The sequence below is a fragment of the Podarcis liolepis genome (assembly GCF_965112155.1).
Source record: "Podarcis liolepis genome assembly, chromosome: 3".
Taxonomy (NCBI): Eukaryota; Metazoa; Chordata; class Lepidosauria; order Squamata; family Lacertidae; genus Podarcis; species Podarcis liolepis.
This window is the reverse complement of record NC_139557.1, coordinates 125,003,168-125,022,059: the sequence shown is the minus strand read 5'-3', so window position 1 is coordinate 125,022,059 and position 18,892 is coordinate 125,003,168. Positions and strand designations below refer to the sequence as shown.

The 18,892-nt window shown below is 49.9% G+C and overlaps 2 protein-coding genes across 2 annotated transcripts in view; both read left to right on the top strand.

Moving 5' to 3' along the window:
- LOC310702558 (uncharacterized protein) overlaps window positions 1–16,420 on the top strand; it is a 30,549-nt gene extending 14,129 nt beyond the window's left edge. Inside the window, exon 6 of the mRNA XM_083494309.1 lies at window positions 15,451–16,420. The gene's annotated coding sequence lies outside the window, so the exon portion shown is untranslated. The remainder of the gene's footprint in view (window positions 1–15,450) is intronic.
- On the top strand, window positions 520–16,420 carry LOC310702575 (uncharacterized protein). Its single transcript, XM_083494356.1, has 5 exons — window positions 520–534; window positions 8,257–8,332; window positions 8,603–8,685; window positions 9,380–9,533; window positions 10,122–16,420. The coding sequence occupies exons 2-5, from the start codon at window positions 8,272–8,274 to the stop codon at window positions 12,113–12,115; spliced, it is 2,292 nt and encodes a 763-aa protein (XP_083350482.1). The 5' UTR covers window positions 520–534; window positions 8,257–8,271; the 3' UTR covers window positions 12,116–16,420.
- Window positions 16,421–18,892: the final 2,472 nt, after the last annotated feature.

The window sequence follows — 18,892 nt, the reverse complement described above, 5'->3', positions numbered from 1 at the left end:
CGGGCCGGATGGGTCCCCTTTGGCTCCATGCACCTGCCTCAGAGCTCTTCCTGGTTTCTGAGGAGTCCTGCATGGAGCCTCCAGGGCCAGAGCCAGTCTACCTAGAGGGCACAAGGTGCTCTCCTCCTGCTTGGGGGCGCCTGGGTGCCATTGTGGGCGCAGGATCCATAGCTGTCAACCTTCCCTTTTTTGGGGGGGAAATTCCCTTATTCCAGCGCCATTTCCCGCTGCTATCCCGGATTGTTAGACCTCCCCTAGCCTGTCCCCGGGCCCGGGGAGGCTGCTGCTCCCTTGTCCGCTCTGGCCCTCCTGACTTGAGCCCTGGCCCCCGAGGCCGGACACTGCATCCCCTCCAGGCCCCCCCCCGCCCTGCCTTCTGCCCTGCCCATCCCGGGGGGGGAGGGGGCTCCTCTTTCTCCTTCTCGCCATGCTAGGCAAGGGTTAAGAGCAGCTGAGCCGCATGCCTAGAGAGGACAGGAAGTGACAGAGGCGGGTCTTCCGGAGCCCCTCCCCGGCCCCCTCTTGTCTCCTCCGGTGAGTCTCCCCCTCTTTCCTGGCTCGGCCTTGGGGGTCCGGGGGGGCTGCAGGGGTTGGGGGTTGGGGTCCTGCGAGGGGCTGCTTAGCCGGGGCCTCTCCCCCCCCCGACCAGGCGAGGGGTCCTGCCATTGGGGGAAGGAGGGGGGCAGATAAGCCCTGGGGGGCCGGAAAAGAAACGCAGCAAGTGAGAACTGGCGGGGGGGGGAGCCCAGCCCTGCCTTGGGGAGCCCGGGATGCAGGGGGGCGGGGAGGGGGCTGGGGGTCAGGGGGAGCCCGGGATGCAGGGGGGCGGGGAGGGGGCTGGGGGTCAGGGGGAGCCCGGGATGCAGGGGGGCGGGGAGGGGGCTGGGGGTCAGGGGGAGCCCGGGATGCAGGGGGGGCGGGGAGGGGGCTGGGGGTCAGGGGGAGCCCGGGATGCAGGGGGGGCGGGGAGGGAGCTGGGGGTCAGGGGGAGCCCGGGATGCAGGGGGGGCGGGGAGGGGGCTGTGGGTCAGGGGGAGCCCGGGATGCAGGGGGCGGGGAGGGGGCTGGGGGTCAGGGGGAGCCCGGGATGCAGGGGGGCGGGGAGGGGGCTGGGGGTCAGGGGGAGCCCGGGATGCAGGGGGGGCGGGGAGGGGGCTGGGGGTCAGGGGGAGCCCGGGATGCAGGGGGGCGGGGAGGGGGCTGGGGGTCAGGGGGAGCCCGGGATGCAGGGGGGGCGGGGAGGGGGCTGGGGGTCAGGGGGAGCCCGGGATGCAGGGGGGGCGGGGAGGGGGCTGGGGGTCAGGGGGAGCCCGGGATGCAGGGGGCGGGGAGGGGGCTGGGGGTCAGGGGGAGCCCGGGATGCAGGGGGCGGGGAGGGGGCTGGGGGTCAGGGGGAGCCTGGGATGCAGGGGGGGCGTGTTGTGCGAGGGGCTGCTCAGCTGGGGGCCTCTGCCCCCCCTGGCCCAGGCGGGGAGGGGGCTGTGGGTCAGGGGGAGCCCAGCCCTGCCTTGGGGACCCCGGCAGCTCCGCCTGGAGGGTGGGCCAGCATCCCCTGGGATCCCTCCCTGAGATGGGGGGGGCAGGAGGACCCCCAAGCATCTATGGCTCTGGGGATTATGCAATGGGACATCACCATTGCGGTTGTTGTTATTATTATTATTATTATTATTATTATTATTATTATTATTTATTATTAACCTTCTCTTCCCCCAGAGTTCCCAGGGCAGATTACAACATTAAAACTATACTTGAAACAGACAGAAGGTGAGTCTTACTTGCTTTTTAGCAGTGTTCTTTTACCCCACCTAATCATCACCATCACCATCATCATCGTCATCATCATCGTCATCATAGATTTATATGCCCCCCCCCCCCCGCCTGACCACATTTTCCAGGCATTCTGGGCGGCTTCCAACAAATTAAAACACAGAAAGGCTCCCTGAAGACGTACTTTGGAGTGGCCCAGTTGGCCCTTGGGGGGGTTGACCAGACAAGCACCCGGCCCTCAGAAAAAAGAGAAAGGACCCCTTGAGGACGTTGGGGATTCCAGGTGCTGGAAAATAAGAGAGAAGCAGGAAGGAAATGGGCCCTGAAGTGGGGGTGGGAGAGGAAGAGGGTCCCCAGCTTAAGACCCCAACTGTGGGCCAGTGACCACTTCCCAGGCCCTGGCCCTGGCTGAAGGTTTCCTCGTGAGTCAGGCGGAGGAGAGAAGGCAGGCAGAGCCGCAGGTGAGAGAGACTTTCCCCTGGAAACTCCCAAGGGGCTCAGAACTGTCAGTGTTCGTAAAAAGCGAAAGCAAAAAGGGTTCTGACCTCCCTTTGTCTCCTCAGCCTGGTCCTCGGACCCTTGTCTGCATAAAAGAGTCCACGAGAATATCCTTGCAGAGTTTTATTCTTAAAAGTCCTTGTGCAAAACACGACTGAATAAGAATACACACCAGCACCAACCAACCCAAACACCAGCCTCAGCACCAAACTCACAATTCTCACTATATATATATATAACCTGCTGCAGGCCGCTGAGTCATGCTGACCCAGCTTTATTCGCATTAAAGAAACAGCGGCCATTTTAGCCGTGACACCCCTTCTGTTTTTTAAATGCGAAAACCCCAACAGAAACGATACATACATGCATTATATACATAAACCCAGTTTTGTCATCAATTCATTATGGCATGTTGCTGGCAAAGGCTTGGTAAACAAATCAGCGATACAGTGGTGCCCCGCAAGACGAATGCCTCGCAAGACGAAAGGGTTTTGCGGTTTTTGAGCTGCTTCGCAGGACGAATTTCCCTATGGGCTTGCTTCGCAAGACGGAAACGTCTTGCAAGTTTGTTTCCTTTTTCGTAAAACCGTTAAAACCCAAGGTGCATTGCTTGAAGAGGTGCAGGTGCGACTTGACTTTACAATCTAGATCTTTTAGTATCTGTATAAACCACATGATTTCATTGCATGCTAGCGACAGGCTCCCGTATTCTGCCTCACAGGATGAGGTCGCAACAAATCCTTGTTTCGTTGACCTCCACCGAATTATGGAATTGGCAAACATCATAACCATTCCACTCGTAGATTTTCTGGTAGCTACACAGCTTTCCCAGTCCGCATCAACAAATACTTTTAGTTTTTCGTCTTGTGTACTAGATATCTTCAAACGTACATTTAATGTCCCCTTTAGATATCTGATAAGCCTTTTCAAAGCCCACCAATCGGCAGTACTGGGTTTAGATACACGTTGGCTCAGAACATTTGTAGCACATGCAATGTCTGGCCTTGACCACTGGCTTAAATACAATAGTGATCCTATTTTTGAGTGATACAACTCAGGCTGATCAAATTCATCATCACACACTGTCTTTGGGAAATCTGGTGTCATGGGAGTCTGAACTGGCTTGCAGTTTTCAGTGCCAAACTGCTCTATTAAATGAAGAATTTTCTCGTTCTGGCTCAATAGGAAGCTTCCATCTGCTTCCTGCCTTACTTCTACTCCCAAGTAATTGCTTACAGGCCCCAAGGCTTTAAGCTTAAACCTCTTTTCCAGTTGACTTGTGAGCTTCTGGATCTCATCTGTGGAACTCCCTGCTACAAGCAAATCATCAACAAAGACTAAGAGCATTAGATATTTGTTGCCTGTCCCCTTGGTGTACAGGCATGGATCAGCCACACTCCTTTTAAACCCAAGTTTTACAAGGGCTTCATTTAAATACTGGTTCCAACACCTTCCACTTTGTTTGAGACCGTAAACAGCCTTTCTCAAACGCCAGACTGCACCATTCTCCTCTTCAAACCCAGGGGGTTGTCTCATTAACACTTCATGGTCTAAATTTGCATGCAGATATGCAGCATCAACATCAAAATGGTGCACTGCTAGTTGTCTTAGAGCAGCAATGGAAAGCATTAAATGAAAAGTTTCACTCTTTACAGTGGGAGAAAACACTTCATCATAACTCTCCCCTTTAATCTGAGTGAACCCTCTGGCTACTAATCTGGCTCGAAAACGTGTTTCCCCAGATGCAAGGGTTTTCCTTTTGTAAACCCACTTGCATGACACCACTCTGCCACCCGGGGGCAGCATTATGACCTCAAACACTTTGTTACGTTTAAGAGAACCCTTTCCTCCTTTTTTCCGCTTTTTACAAACACTGACAGGTTATGGGCCCAGTGTTTCTGAGCATGTGCAGAGTGCAAAACGACTGACAGCATCTGAGCAGGGAGCTGGTGAGTCCTGGTGGTGTATGAAGCCAGTGGCTGTGGGTTGGAGCAGTTGGTGGCAAGCTGTAACTGTCTGCAGCGACGCTGGAGCAGCTAGGATCTGAGAATCAGGAAAGCACTCAGTGTGGCTATTGGAACAATTTGAACTGCTAGAGGACCACAGTAGGCGACTCACAGAGCGGCTACACCAGTTGCAGAGCCAGGCGGGACCTGAGGGTCAACAGAGGCAGCAGCTAGAAGCTGGTGAGTGCCAGCCAGGACCACCCAGTTGGACTCTAAAGAGAGAGTCAGGAGAGATTGCTGGAGGCCCCACAGAAGGGGCTCAGCAAGCACCAGCAGAGATGGCAGATTTCCAGTCTTCCAAAGTTGTAAATATTGGGGAAGGGATCCCTTTTGAACTTCTCTCAGAAAGCAACTGGCTGAGTTGGTCAATTAAAATGCAGCAGTTGTTAAGGAGAGATGGACTATGGGACTGTGTTGAAACTGAGGTTTTGAGACGGGACTCTGCTGAGAAAAAACGGCTGGATGAAAGGGCCCGTGCCCAAATTATGCTGTGTTTGAGCAACTCTCAGTTATTGCATGTAGCAAATGCCAGCACAGCGTTTGAGTGCTGGAATTTATTAAGGGCAATGCATGTCAGAGAAACTACCGATTGCTACCGTGGAGGGGCAAGGGAGGTATGGCGGTGGGGGCAGATGTAATAGGCGAAGGGGATCGAGATATGGATATGCTCGTACCCCTTCCAATCTGTGCCCCATCCTGAGGGACGAGGGTAGGGTGAGCAAGGATTACTCACCTCCGTCACTGGTGCTGTGCAATGCCAGGTCTATAGGCAACAAAACCGCCACCCTGCGAGATTTCTTTACCTCGCAGGGGGTCGACCTGGCTTGTGTGACGGAGACCTGGGTGCGCGAAGGGGCAACAGTTACCTTACGACAATAATGACAATAAAGATATTATTATTATTATTACGAGAGATGGCGTCCCCGGGCTTCTCCGTCCTCCACCAGTCGCGGACTGTGGGCCAGGGGGGAAGGGTGGCATTATTAATCCGGGAAGATTGTCCTTTCAGGGCTCTACCATCGCCATCGATCCCCGGCATTGAATGTGTTGGCCTAGTGTGGGGCTCCGAGGAGAGATTGGCTGTCTGGCTGGTGTACCGGCCACCTAGCGCACCAGCAGCCACCCTGTCAGGCCTACTGGAGGCGGTGGCTGGCTGGGCCTTGGAGTTCCCTAACCTATTGGTATTGGGGGACTTCAACTTCCATGCTGATGCCACTCCCTCCTCACAGGCTCTGGACCTGGTGTCTTCCATGGCGACACTAGGGCTCTCCCAGTTTGTTTCGGGCCCCACACATCAAGCAGGCCACATGCTGGATTTGATCTTTGGCGTCGGTATAGATGTGATCATGTCTCCTTCGATGAAGGTGCCATGGTCTGATCACTACGCTCTGAAAGCCAGGATTGATTTTCCACCCCCACCCTGCTTAGGTGGTGAGCCGATTTGGGCTCGCCTGCAGAGGCTGATGGACCCTGATAGATTCCGCCAAGCCTTGCGGGACCTTGCTCCCCCTGGCGACTCATTGACTGAGCTTGTTGAGGGCTGGAATACCCAGCTCCTGGCAGCCATTGATGAGATTGCACCTAAGCGCCCTCTGTGACCCCGCAGAAACCGGGCTCCCTGGTTTACCGAGGAGCTTCGGAAAATGAAGCGGGACCTCAGACGGCTAGAGCGAGTATGGCGGGGTGCCCGTGACGGAGCCTCAAGAACATCTTAAAGGGCTTTTATGAAAACCTATGAGATGGCGGTGAAGGCTGCTAAGAAGTCTTACTTCTTGGCCTCCATTGCATCCGCTAGCTCTCGCCCGGCGCAATTATTTAGTATAATCAGGTCTTTAACGGCCCTTGAGGGACAGCCAAATTTAAATAACAATTTGGCACACAGCTGTGAGGCATTTGCGAGCTTTTTTGCGGAGAAGGTCTTGTTGCTCCGCCGTGACCTCCCTGCCAATTTGGATACAATAAAGGAACCGGAGGCCCCTCGACTGTCCTCGGGTCCAGTATTGGACCACTTTGACCGGATATCCCCAGCCGATGTGGACAGACTCCTCCGAGCTGGAAAGCCCACCACCTGTCCTCTCGACCTGTGCCCGTCTTGGCTGATTAGACCGTGTCCAGATGAGGTGCGGGCCCTCCTGGGGGATATCATCAATTTGTCCCTTGGCACGGGGACGTTCCCAGGGGAACTGAAGGAGGCAGTGGTGCGCCCGCTCTTAAAGAAAACATCATTAGATCCTTTAGATCTATCCAATTACTGCCCGGTTTCGAATCTTCCGTTCCTGGGTAAGGTGATTGAGAGAGCGGTTGCTGAACAGCTTGGTAGGTTTCTGGATGAAACATCGGCTCTGGATCCATTCCAGTCCGGCTTCCGCGCTGGTCATGGGACCGAGACGGCTCTGGTTGCCCTAACAGATGATCTTCGTAGACAGCTGGATCGAGGCGGGTCGGGGCTGCTGAGTCTTCTAGACCTGTCAGCAGCCTTTTGACATGGTCGATCAAGAACTCCTGGACCACCGCCTTGCCGACGTGGGGATCTAGGGCACAGTCCTTCAATGGCTGCACTCGTTTTTCTCTGTTCGGGGACAGAGGGTGGTGCTTGGGGGGGAATTGTCATCGCGCCACTCCTTGGTGTATGGAGTACCTCAGGGTGCGATACTCTCCCCGATGCTTTTCAACATCTTTATGCGCCCCCTCGCCCAGCTTGTTCGGAGTTTTGGGCTGCGTTGTCATCAGTATGCCGATGACACCCAACTCTATCTGTTGATGGATGGCCATCCTGACTCGGCCCCAGACACACTGACCAGATGTTTGGAAGCTGTGGCTGGATGGTTATGTGGGAGCCGGTTGAAGCTAAATCCTTCGAAGACAGAGGTCCTGTGGCTGGGACGGGGTGATATGGGATTGGGGGGGCAACTCCCATCTCTTGCGGGGGCGCAATTAGTGCCAGCACCGTCCGTTAAGAGTTTGTGTGTAATCTTTGACACCTCCTTTTCCATGGAGGCGCAGATTGCAGCTATAACAAAGGCGGCATTTTTCCATCTCCAGCAAGCTAAGCAGTTGGCTCCTTACCTCTCTCACCCTGACCTAGCCACTGTGATCCACGCGACGGTCACCTCCAGACTGGATTATTGTAACTCGTTCTACGTGGGGCTGCCCTTGAGACTGACCCAGAAACTCCAGCAGGTGCAGATGCCGCGGCAAGACTCCTTATGGGGTCTTCGCTGTGAGATCACATTCACCCGGTCCTATACCAGCTGCACTGGCTCCCGGTGGAGTACAGGATCAGGTTTAAGGTAACCTTTAAAGCTCTATAAGGCCTAGGACCCTCGTACCTACAGGACTGCCTCTCCTGGTATGCCCCACAGAGAAACTTATGGTCTTCAAATAAAAACATCTTGAAGGTCCCAGGCCACAGGGAGGTTAGGCTGGCCTCAACTAGAGCCAGGGCTTTTTCGGCTGTGGCTCCGATCTGGTGGAACACTCTGTCACAAGAGACGAGGGCCCTGTGGGACTTGACATCTTTCCGCAGGGCCTGCAAGACAGAGCTGTTCCACCAAGCCTTTGGCCAGGGCACAGCCTGACTCCCTCCCTCGGCAATCTTCGCGGAGCTCTGGCCCAATGGTTGCCAGTGGCTTGATTTGAATTAATTTTATAATGAATGATTTTAGAGTGTTGTTTGGGCTGTACTTTTGTACTGTTTTATTCTTGTTAGCTGCCCTGAGCCCGGCTTCGGCTGGGGAGGGCGGGATATAAATAAAAATTATTATTATTATTATTATTATTATTATTATTATTATTATTATTATTATTATTAAACTGCTGGAACTATAATGAGAGATAATCTCCCAAACTGCTCTTCTAATGGCTCACCGTCTTTTGGGAAGCAAGGGATGAGATCTGCTCCCCTAAAGTGCTTTCTTCGGTCATTCCTGTTCTAATCCTTCTCCCTATTCTCTGTTTTGAATCCTTGTTGCTCTTTCCGGGAAAGGATCTGTTTGCAGAAATGGACCCAGATTCCTCTGAGACACAGAGGTCTCCGTTGGACACCAGAGGGAGGCCACTGGGTAAGGAGAAGCAAGTTTTTCTTCTCATTCTGTGGATCTTGAAACTATCTGTGGGTTCTGTTCATCTTTGGGGGGGAGCACTTGGGGCCAAGAGCCCAAAGGAGGGCAGATGTATTTTGTACCCAAAGTAAGTTTGAAATGAGTACAAATGTCTAAATGCACTTTGCAAGAAAGACTTTCTCTAAGGCCCATCTGTCGCCTGAAATGCGCTGCTGAAGCTCTGAGAGACGCAGGAGCTGATGGCTTCCCTTTGACTTTGGTCCCTCGCAGGTGACCGAAGGATGCCCCCCAGACCTCCTCATCCATCTTTTCATGAGAACGGAGGAGAAGCAGCAGCTGTGGAAACAGATCTGGTATGGGGAAAGAGCTTTGTGGGGAAAGAGTCAGAGGAGTGGGGCAGCCAGGGAGCCTCTGGGCCGGAAAGAATTTCTCCTCCTCTTGGCTTCTGTCAAAGCCTCTGTCCTGAACAAAGATGGACAGTGCCATTCAGGAAGGTTTATGTGCTGACAGGAATGAACAGCCATCTCTCCTTAACTGGGCTTCAGAATGTCACTTTTATTATTATGATTTATCAGTAGCTGCAGTTATATTTCTATATTGAACTAATCAGGCTTCTAAGCAGTTGAGAAGCCATAACAAACAGTGGCCGGGATTCACCTCAGCAGCCCCATCAGCTGAAGAAGGGGAATCCCCTCCTCCCCCTCTCTGTGCCCCCATGAGCCCCTTGAAGTTGGCTGTAGGGCAGAGGGAGGGTCCCATCGCCCCCCAAGCATCGCACAGTGGGAGTAGAGAAGGGATCGTTCTGTCTGGCAGACAGGAATACTTCCACAGACAGAATAATTTGAAGAACAGCATGCGGAGTTCCACCCATGCACACAAAGATTAATACCCATCATTAGAATGCACAGTAAAATAAATCATTGAAATGCTAAAATAGGCATCCAGACCTAAAATGTGCAGCCAAATAATCCCATGAAAAGAACACAACAAGGAATGGGCAGAAAACAACTGAGCAATGTATAGTGGATAATCTTTGTGCTGTCTCAGAAGAGGACCTTTTTCCTTTTCCTTCAGGGTCCTCTGTGCTTTGAAGATGTCGCTGTGTATTTCACAGAGGAGGAGTGGGCGTTGCTGGATCCTGACCAGAGAGCTCTGCATAAGGAAGTCATGGAGGACAATCGTGCGACTGTGGACTCTCTCAGTAAGGATTCCTGCTGGACTATAATATATGTTTTGAAATACACCCACCCACCCATACCCACCCACCCCTACCTCCACCTGTGAGAATCCTGCAATATTTTGATGGCGCTTGACAGCATCTGGGATTCTCCTTCCCCGCAGCTCACCTTGAATCTACTGTTCTGTCTGCAAATATTCTTGCCCCACATATGCCTTTTTAAACCATGACCAGGCTGGTCTGAGCTGCCCAGACCTTCTTGAATGTAACTTTCTGTGTGGTGGCAGAAGAAGTAGCAGCTTCTGTGAGGTTTTCTGTTTTTGCTTCGGTCACTTTCTGGTTGACCAAAGAGATAACTGGCCTTGCAGATGGAGGAGATTCCATGATTAGGCCAAACAAGATCCTTCCTGGAAGATGCCAGTCTGTTTGAATCTCAGGTTCCCATCAATCTGTGTGTCAAGGAGAGTCAACAAAGGCAGTGAACCCTGTAGTAAGACATCGGATCTAACTCCCTTCCGTTCTTCATCGATCACAAACATTCATTAGCAGTCTTCCATAATTTGGGGCTCTATTTCTTCTTGAGGCTCTAATGTGTTTCTCTCTTTGATGCAGGTGCTGATGGATTGGAAATTATGAACAAGGGAAACCGTGACAACATTCACACAGTGGGGAAGTTGTATAAATATTTGGAGTGTGGAGAGAGTTATAGTCTGAGCTCCCATTCTACTTCCCATAAAATATATCCTACTGGGAAAAATCGTTATCGGTACTTGGAAGATGGTAAGACGGTTCGTCAGAAGACATTTCTCACTTTCCCTAAAAGAAGTCACAGCAGGGAGAAACCCCATCAGTGTTTGGAATGTGGGAAGAGGTTCAGTCACAGGGCTGTGCTCAAGGCCCATCAAAGAATTCATACAGGAGAGAAACCATATCAGTGCTTGGAATGTGGGAAGAGCTTCAGGCAGAAAGCTAAGCTCACAGCTCATCAAAGAATTCATACAGGGGAGAAACCATATCAGTGCTTGGAGTGTGGGAAGAGCTTCAGTCAGAGGGGTCATCTCACTTCCCATCAAAGTATTCATACAGGGGAGAAACCATATCAGTGCTTGGAATGTGGAAAGAATTTTAGTAGGAAGGATACCCTTACTTCACATGAAAGAATTCACAGAGGAGAGAGACCATATAAATGCTTTGAATGTGGAAGGGGCTTCGTTAGGGGCTGCCAGCTCACTTCCCATCAAACAATTCACACTGGGGAGAAACCCCATCAGTGGTTAGAATGTGGGAAGACCTTCACTCGCAAGTATAGTCTCACTTTCCATCAAAGAATTCATACAGGGGAGAAACCATACCAGTGCTTGGCGTGTGGGAAGAGCTTCAGGCAGAAAGCTAAGCTCACAGATCATCAAAGAATTCATACAGGGGAGAAACCATATCAGTGCTTGGAGTGTGGGAAGAGCTTCAGGAAGAAAGCTAAGCTCACAGCTCATCAAAGAATTCATACAGGGGAGAAACCATATCAGTGCTTGGAGTGTGGGAAGAGCTTCAGTCAGAGGGGTCATCTCACTTCCCATCAAAGTATTCATACAGGGGAGAAACCATATCAGTGCTTGGAATGTGGAAAGAATTTTAGTAGGAAGGATACCCTTACTTCACATGAAAGAATTCACAGAGGAGAGAGACCATATAAATGCTTTGAATGTGGAAGGGGCTTCGTTAGGGGCTGCCAGCTCACTTCCCATCAAACAATTCACACTGGGGAGAAACCCCATCAGTGGTTAGAATGTGGGAAGACCTTCACTCGCAAGTATAGTCTCACTTTCCATCAAAGAATTCATACAGGGGAGAAACCATACCAGTGCTTGGCGTGTGGGAAGAGCTTCAGGCAGAAAGCTAAGCTCACAGATCATCAAAGAATTCATACAGGGGAGAAACCATATCAGTGTTTGGAATGTGGAAAGAGCTTCAGTCACAGGGCTGCGCTCAAGGCCCATCAAAGAATTCATACAGGGGAGAAACCATATCAGTGCTTGGAGTGTGGGAAGAGCTTCAGGCAGAAAGCTAAGCTCACAAATCATCAAAGAATTCATACAGGGGAGAAACCATATCAGTGCTTGGAGTGTGGGAAGAGCTTCAGTCAGAGGGCTGCGCTCAAGGCCCATCAAAGAATTCATACAGGGAAGAAACCATATCAGTGCTTGGAATGTGGAAAGAGCTTCAGGCAGAAAGCTAATCTCACAGATCATCAAAGAATTCATACAGGGGAGAAACCATATCAGTGTTTGGAATGTGGAAAGAGCTTCAGTCACAGGGCTGCGCTCAAGGCCCATCAAAGAATTCATACAGGGAAGAAACCATATCAGTGCTTGGAATGTGGAAAGAGCTTCAGGCAGAAAGCTAATCTCACAGCTCATCAAAGAATTCATACAGGGGAGAAACCATATCAGTGCGTGGAATGTGGAAAGAGCTTCAGTCGGAAGGACCATCTCACTTCCCATCAAAGAATTCATACAGGGGAGAAACCATATCAGTGCTTGGAGTGTGGGAAGAGCTTCAGGCAGAAAGCTAAGCTCACAGATCATCAAAGAATTCATACAGGCGAGTAACCATATCAGTGCTTGGAATGTGGAAAGAATTTTAGTCAGAAGTATATCCTTACTTCACATGAAAGAATTCACAGAGGAGAGAAACCATATAAATGCTTTGAATGTGGACGGAGCTTCATTACGGGCTGCCATCTCACTTCCCATCAAAGAATTCACACTGGGGAGAAACCATATCAGTGCTTGGAATGTGGAAAGAGCTACAGTCAAAAGAATAGTCTCACTTTCCATCAAAGAATTCATACAGGGGAGAAACCACATTAGTGCTTGGAATGTGGAAAGAGTTTTAATCGCAAGAATAGTCTCATTTCCTATCAAAGAATTCATACAGGGGAGAAACCATATCAGTGCTTGGAATGTGGAAAGAGCTTCAGGAAGAAGAAAAGTCTAACTTTCCATCAAGGAACTCACAGCAGGGAGAATCATGTTATTTGAAGATGGGTCTCATATGTCCTCTCAATCTCCTCTTTGGCAGGCTAAGCCTACCCAGCTCCTTCTATCGTTCCTTAAAAGGCTAGGTTTCGAAATGTTTGATTATATTGGTCACCCTTCTCTGCACAGATTCCAACTCCTCAATATCCTCCTTTGATTGTGACATCCAGAATAAAATTTAAAATACTAACTGATGCAAAGGAAAGAGGGGGATTTGCCCTGCCGGACTTAAGGTTATATTATGAAGCTGTAGCTTTCTGCTGGATGAAAGATTGGCTACTTTTAGAGAACACTGATGTCCTAGATCTGGAAGGGTTTAATAATGCTTTTGGATGGCATGCTTATCTGTGGTACGACAAGGTAAAGGTTCATAAAGTGTTCATGAACCATATTGTCAGGAGAGCAATATTTAATGTCTGGATAAAGTACAAAGACTTATTAGAAAATAAGACCCCAAGGTGGCTATCACCAATGGAAGCTAAGGCCCGGAAAAGACTCAATATGGAGGCCAAATGGCCGAAATATTGGGAATAGAAAAAATTGGAGACACTTGGAGGTTGCAGAGTTTAGAAAAACTAAAGGATAAGGTGCAAGATTGGTTACATTACGCTCAAATTAAGGAGATTTTCAATTTGGACAAAAGGATAGGATTCCAGGTGGAAAAATCGAAACTAGAAACAGAATTGTTAGAACCAAAGATTAAGGTACTTTCAAGAATGTATAACTTGTTGCTAAAATGAAACACTCAGGATGAAACGGTTAAATCAGCCATGATAAAATGGGCTCAGGATATTGGGTACAACATTATGTTTGATGACTGGGAACGGTTATGGACCACCGGGGTGAAGTTTACGGCATGTAATGCCTTGAAGGAGAACATTATGAAAATGATATATAGGTGGTACATGACCCCAGTCAAGCTTGCAAAAATATACCATCTGTCTGATAACAAATGTTGGAAATGTAAGGAGGCTGAAGGGACATTCTTTCACCTCTGGTGGACTTGTCCAAGAGTGAAGGCCTTCTGGGAAATGATTTACAATGAGTTAAAAAAGGTATTTAAGTATACCTTCCCCAAGAAACCAGAGGCCTTCCTCTTGGGCATTGTTGGCCAGAAAGTGTTAAAGAAGGATAGAACTTTTTTCATGTACGCAACAACAGCAGCAAGAATTCTTATCGCAAAATATTGGAAGACTCAAGATTTGCCCACTTTGGAAGAATGGCAGATGCAACTGACAGACTATATGGAATTGGCAGAAATGACTGGCAGAATCCGAGATTTGGGAGAGGAGACATTGGAAGAGGACTGGAAAAAATTTAAGGACTATTTACCAAAACAGTACAAACTGTATGAATGCTAAGAAATTGCACGATTGAAAACAATATGGTACCAGCAAAATAGTTGAAAGATCATAGAATCATAGAATCATAGAATCGTAGAGTTGGAAGATATAGGGGACTAAGTGATGTTTAAGAAAAGGTTGAAATTTGAGGTAATATTATGTTTATACTAAGATGATAAGTATTTGATAAAAATTATTTTAAGCTTAGAGACATAATATTTGAGAAGTACATAATAGGAACTGAAATAAGGTAACAACTTGCTGTTTTCAACTTTATTATAGAGAACGCAGAGAAGGGAGATGTGAGGAAGTCCAGCTAGTTATTAAAAAATATGTTATAAATAGTCACGTTTTTCATATTTTATGTTTGTGCTGATGTATGTTTTTTTCTTTTCTTTTGTTTGTTACCTGTTTGGTGAAGGGACTGTATATGTTTGGTGATTTCTTTATATGTGAAAACTGAATAAAAATATTTGGGGGGGGGGAAACAACAGAATTGAGCACAGGACTCCAGGTGTGGTCTGACCAAGGCAGAAAGGAACATAGTATTACTTCCCATGACCTGGACAAGATGATCATGGCAACTGATCCCATCACCTCCCATCACCTCCTGGCAAACAGAAGGGGAAGAAATGGAGGCAGTGAGAGATTTTACCTTCTTGGGCTCCATGATCACTGCAGATGGTGACAGAAGCCGCGAAATTAAGAGACGCCTGCTTCTTGGGAGAAAAGCAATGGCAAGCCTAGACAGCATCTTAAAAAGCAGAGACATCACCTTGCCAACAAAGTTCAAGCTATGGTTTCCCAGTAGTGATGTATGGAAGTGAGAGCTGGACCATAAAGAAGGCTGATCGCCAAAGAATGGATGCTTTTGAATTAGAAGAAGAAGAAGAGTTTGAATTTGCCTTTCACTCCCTTGAAGGAGTCTCAAAGCGGCTCACATTCTCCTTTCCCTTCCTCCCCCACAACAAACACTCCATGAGGTGAGTGGGGCTGAGAGACTTCAAAGAAGTGTGACTGGCCCAAGGTCACCCAGCAGCTGCAGGTGGAGGAGCGGAGACGCGAACCCAGTTCCCCAGATTACGAGACTACCGCTTTTAACCACTACACCACACTGGCTCTCCAACACTGGAATTACGGTGTTAGAGGAGACTCTTGAGAGTCCCATGGACTGCAAGAAGATCCAACCTCTCCATTCTGAAGGAAATCAGCGCTCACTGGAAGGACAGATCCTGAAGCTGAGGCTCCAAGGCTTTGGCCACCTCATGAGAAGACTCCCTGGAAAAGACCCTGATGTTGGGGAAGATGGAGGGCACAAGAAGAAGGGGACGAGAGAGGACGAGATGGTGGGACAGTGTTCTCGAAGCCACCAGCATGAGTTTGACCAAACTGCGGGAGGCAGTGGAAGACAGGAGGGCCTGGCGTGCTCTGGTCCAGGGGGTCACGAAGAGGCGGACACGACTCAACGACTAAACAACAAGCAGTCTCTGCTCTTTTTGCCTTCCCTGGGAGGAAGGCTGAGTGGATGTCTGAAACTCAGTGTCAAACTGAAACTCAATCCAGATAAGCCTGAGGCAGTTAGTGGGTGGTGCCCTAGACCAGATGGGTGGGAGATGGCCTGCTCTTAAAAGAAATTAAATTGGTTTTAAATGAAGTTATACACAGTAACTGTAACCTTTCCAAAACATACAAAATATCAAGGTTCTTTCACACCTTCAGACCTTCCCCCACATGGGTTCCAGTTCTAAAGAGGTTATCTTTTCCCTTTTCCCTGCATCTTTTACCATTATCCATCTCTTATGTCACCATAGTAACCAAAGTTCAGTTCACATTGCAAGTGTCATTGCATCCCTGCCCATGATTTTAACTGTCTACAGTGGTCTTTCAAGTGTACAGTAAAATTATTCCAGTCTTTTAAAAATACTTGTTCTTCCTGGTTTCTGATCTTTCCCCTTAGTCTCGCCATTTCTGCGCATTCCATCAGTTTGGTCTGCCGCTCTTCCTTAGTCGGTACTTCACCTTCTTTCCATCTCTGGGCCAAAAACATTCCCGCTGCCGTCATTCCGTACGTAAACAGTCTCTTATTTTCTCTGGTAATTCATCACATATATGATAACAGAGAAGCCTCTGGTTTTCTGACAAAGGGTGAGGGGAGAGACTCCATCAGGCAAGGCCTCCTTCCACCTGCCTTGCCCACCCTCTGCTTCTCAATGTGTTTTGTATTGTTCTGTCTACTGTGGCTTGCCGTTGTTTTATTGATTATAGTTTAGATATTATTGTAACTGTTAGGTGGATTTCTGTTTAACTTTTATATGTTATTATTATGTTATACTACTCTAATTAATGGTTGAATGTTGCTATTTTGATGTAGGATGCCAATTTTAAAGTTATGTTTTATTATCACATTTTTGTATTGCATTAGATTGTTAGAAGATGTACATTTTCTGTTTCTTCAGCTTGTAAACCGCCTTGAGTATTGTAAGATAGAAAGTCGGTATACAAATTAAAATTGATGATGTTGATGATGACAAAATTTTTCTTAAACACTTTCTTTAATTCAGTATATATCGTTTCCCAGAATGCTTTTACCACTCCACAGGACCACCACATATGATATAAGGGACCTTCTTTCCTTTTACATTTCCAGCACAAATTTGAGCTGGTTCTATACATTTGTGCAATTTTACTCAGTGTTAGGTACCAACAGTACATCATTTTCATATAGGTTTCTTTCAACGGAACAGCAAGCCATAAACTTCAAATCCTCTTTCCATGACTTTTCCCATGATAGAAATTGTATATTATAACCAAAGTCTCTTGCCCATCACTGATTTTACTTCTTCATTTTTAGTATACCATTCTAGGGAGATCTCCTGCTCTTGATGGGGTTACCCTTCCTCTGAAGGAGCAGCTTCATAGCTTGGGGTCCTCCTGGATCCTTTCCTGTCGCTCCAGCCTCAGGTGGCCTCCGTGGCCCAGAGTGCCTTCCATCAGCTTCGGCTGGTGGCCCAACTACGCCCCAGTCTGGACAGGGATCACCCAACTACTGCTGTCTATGCTCTGGCAACCTCAAGGTTAGATTACTGCAATGCGTTACACGTTGGGCTTCCTCTGAAGACGGTTCGGAAACTTCAGCTGGTGCAGAATTCAGCGGCCAGGTTGCTCACTGGAGCAAGACGGTTTGAGCATATTGCACCAATCCTGGTCCGACTGCACTGGGTGCCAATTCAGTGTGCTGGTTTGACCTATAAAGCCTTAAACAGCTCAGGACCGCAATTCCTCAAGGACCGCCTCTCTCCCTATGAACCTCCCCGGACCCTGAGATCATCTTCTGAGGCCCCTCTTCGTGTCCCTCCTCCTTGAGAGGCCCAGAGGGTGGCAGCACAGGAACGGGGCCTTCTCTGCAGTGGCTCCCCATGTGAAGAATGCTCTCCCCAGGGAAGTTCCCCCAAGCGCCTTCATTATACACCTTTAGGTACTGGGCAAAAATGTTCCTTTTTAACCTTTGGTTGATTTGATTGACATCCTATGGCCTTTTAAATTCTGCTTTTATTCTATTAAATTCTGCTTTTATATTCTGCTTTTATTTTGTGAATTGCCCTGAAAGCCTTTGTGCATAAAGAAATGAAACGCCTCCTCCCAGGATTGTATCCCCCTGTGGATAAATAGCTCCTGCTGAAGTTGGAGAGGGGCAGCGAGAGCGGCAGTCGCAGACCCAGCAGCCCAAGTCTCAGTGGCTTATAGACCACAGAACCCCCTGCGCCCCACAACCTTCCCTTTTATTGCGGGAAATTCCCTTATTCCAGCGCCGTTTCCCGCTGCTATCCCAGATTGTTAGACATCCCATAGACTGTCCCTGGGACAGGGGAGGCTGCTGATCCCTCATTTTCAAATCTGAAAGTGGACAGCTATGGCAGGATCCTGGGCCGGATGGGTCCCCTTTGGCGCGATGCAGGTGCCCCAGGGCTCTTCCTGGTTTCTGAAGAGTCCTGCATGGAGCCTCCAGGACCAGAGCCAGTCTACCTTAGCGGGCCAAAGGTGCCCTCTTCCTGCTTGGGGTGCCTGGGTGCCACTGTGGGCGCAGGATCCTGGGCCGGATGGGTCTCCTTTGGCGCGATGCACCTGCCTCAGGGTCTTCCTGCATGGAGCCTCCAGGGCCAGAGCCAGTCTACCTTAGCGGGCACAAGGCGCTCTCCTCCTGGGTGTCACTGTGGGCGCAGGATCCTGGGCCGGATGGGTCTCCTTTGGTGCGATGCCCCTGCCTCAGAGCTCTTCCTGCATGGAGCCTCCATGGACACACCCAGTCTACCTTAGAATGGCAGAGCACAAGGCAGGGAGGAAGATGCTCTCCTCCTGCTTGGGGGCGCCGGGTCCTGGGCCGGATGGGTCTCCTTTGGCGCGATGCACCTGCCTCAGAGCTCTTCTTGCACGGAGCCTCCAGGGCCAGAGCCAGTCTACCTTAGAGGGCCAAAGGCGCTCTCCTCCTGGGTGCCATTGTGGGCGCAGGATCCTGGGCCGGATGGGTCCCCCTTGGCACGATGCACCTGCCTCAGGGCTCTTCTTGCATGGAGCCTCCAGGGCCAGAGCCAGTCTACCTTAGAGGGCCAAAGGCGCTCTCCTCCTGGGTGCCATTGTGGGCGCAGGATCCCGGGCCGGATGGGTCCCCTTTGGCGCAATGCAGGTGCCCCAGGGCTCTTCCTGGTTTCTGTGGAGTCCTGCATGGAGCCTCCAGGGCCAGAGCCAGTCTACCTTAGCGGGCCAAAGGCGCTCTCCTCCTGGGTGCCATTGTGGGCGCAGGATCCTGGGCCGGATGGGTCCCCTTTGGCACAAGGCACCTGCCTCAGGGCTCTTCTTGCATGGAGCCTCCAGGGCCAGAGCCAGTCTCCGGGCGGGGCGCCGGCCGGTCTCTCTCCCGCCCCGCCGGGGGGCTTCCCCTTGGGGCTCTCCCTCCCTCGGGTCTCCCGGCTCCTCCTGCCCGGCGGGGCTCCCTCTTCCCTCTTCCGGG

What these genes read in the sequence shown, in the direction of transcription:
- LOC310702575 (XM_083494356.1), top strand. Translation starts at nt 8,272, where the DNA reads ATGGACCCAGATTCCTCTGAGACACAGAGGTCTCCGTTGGACACCAGA. An exon ending in CACCAGAGGGAGGCCACTGG is followed by an intron (nt 8,333 to 8,602) that starts GTAAGGAGAAGC and finishes GGTCCCTCGCAG; the next exon opens with GTGACCGAAGGATGCCCCCC. An exon ending in CAGCTGTGGAAACAGATCTG is followed by an intron (nt 8,686 to 9,379) that starts GTATGGGGAAAG and finishes GTGCTGTCTCAG; the next exon opens with AAGAGGACCTTTTTCCTTTT.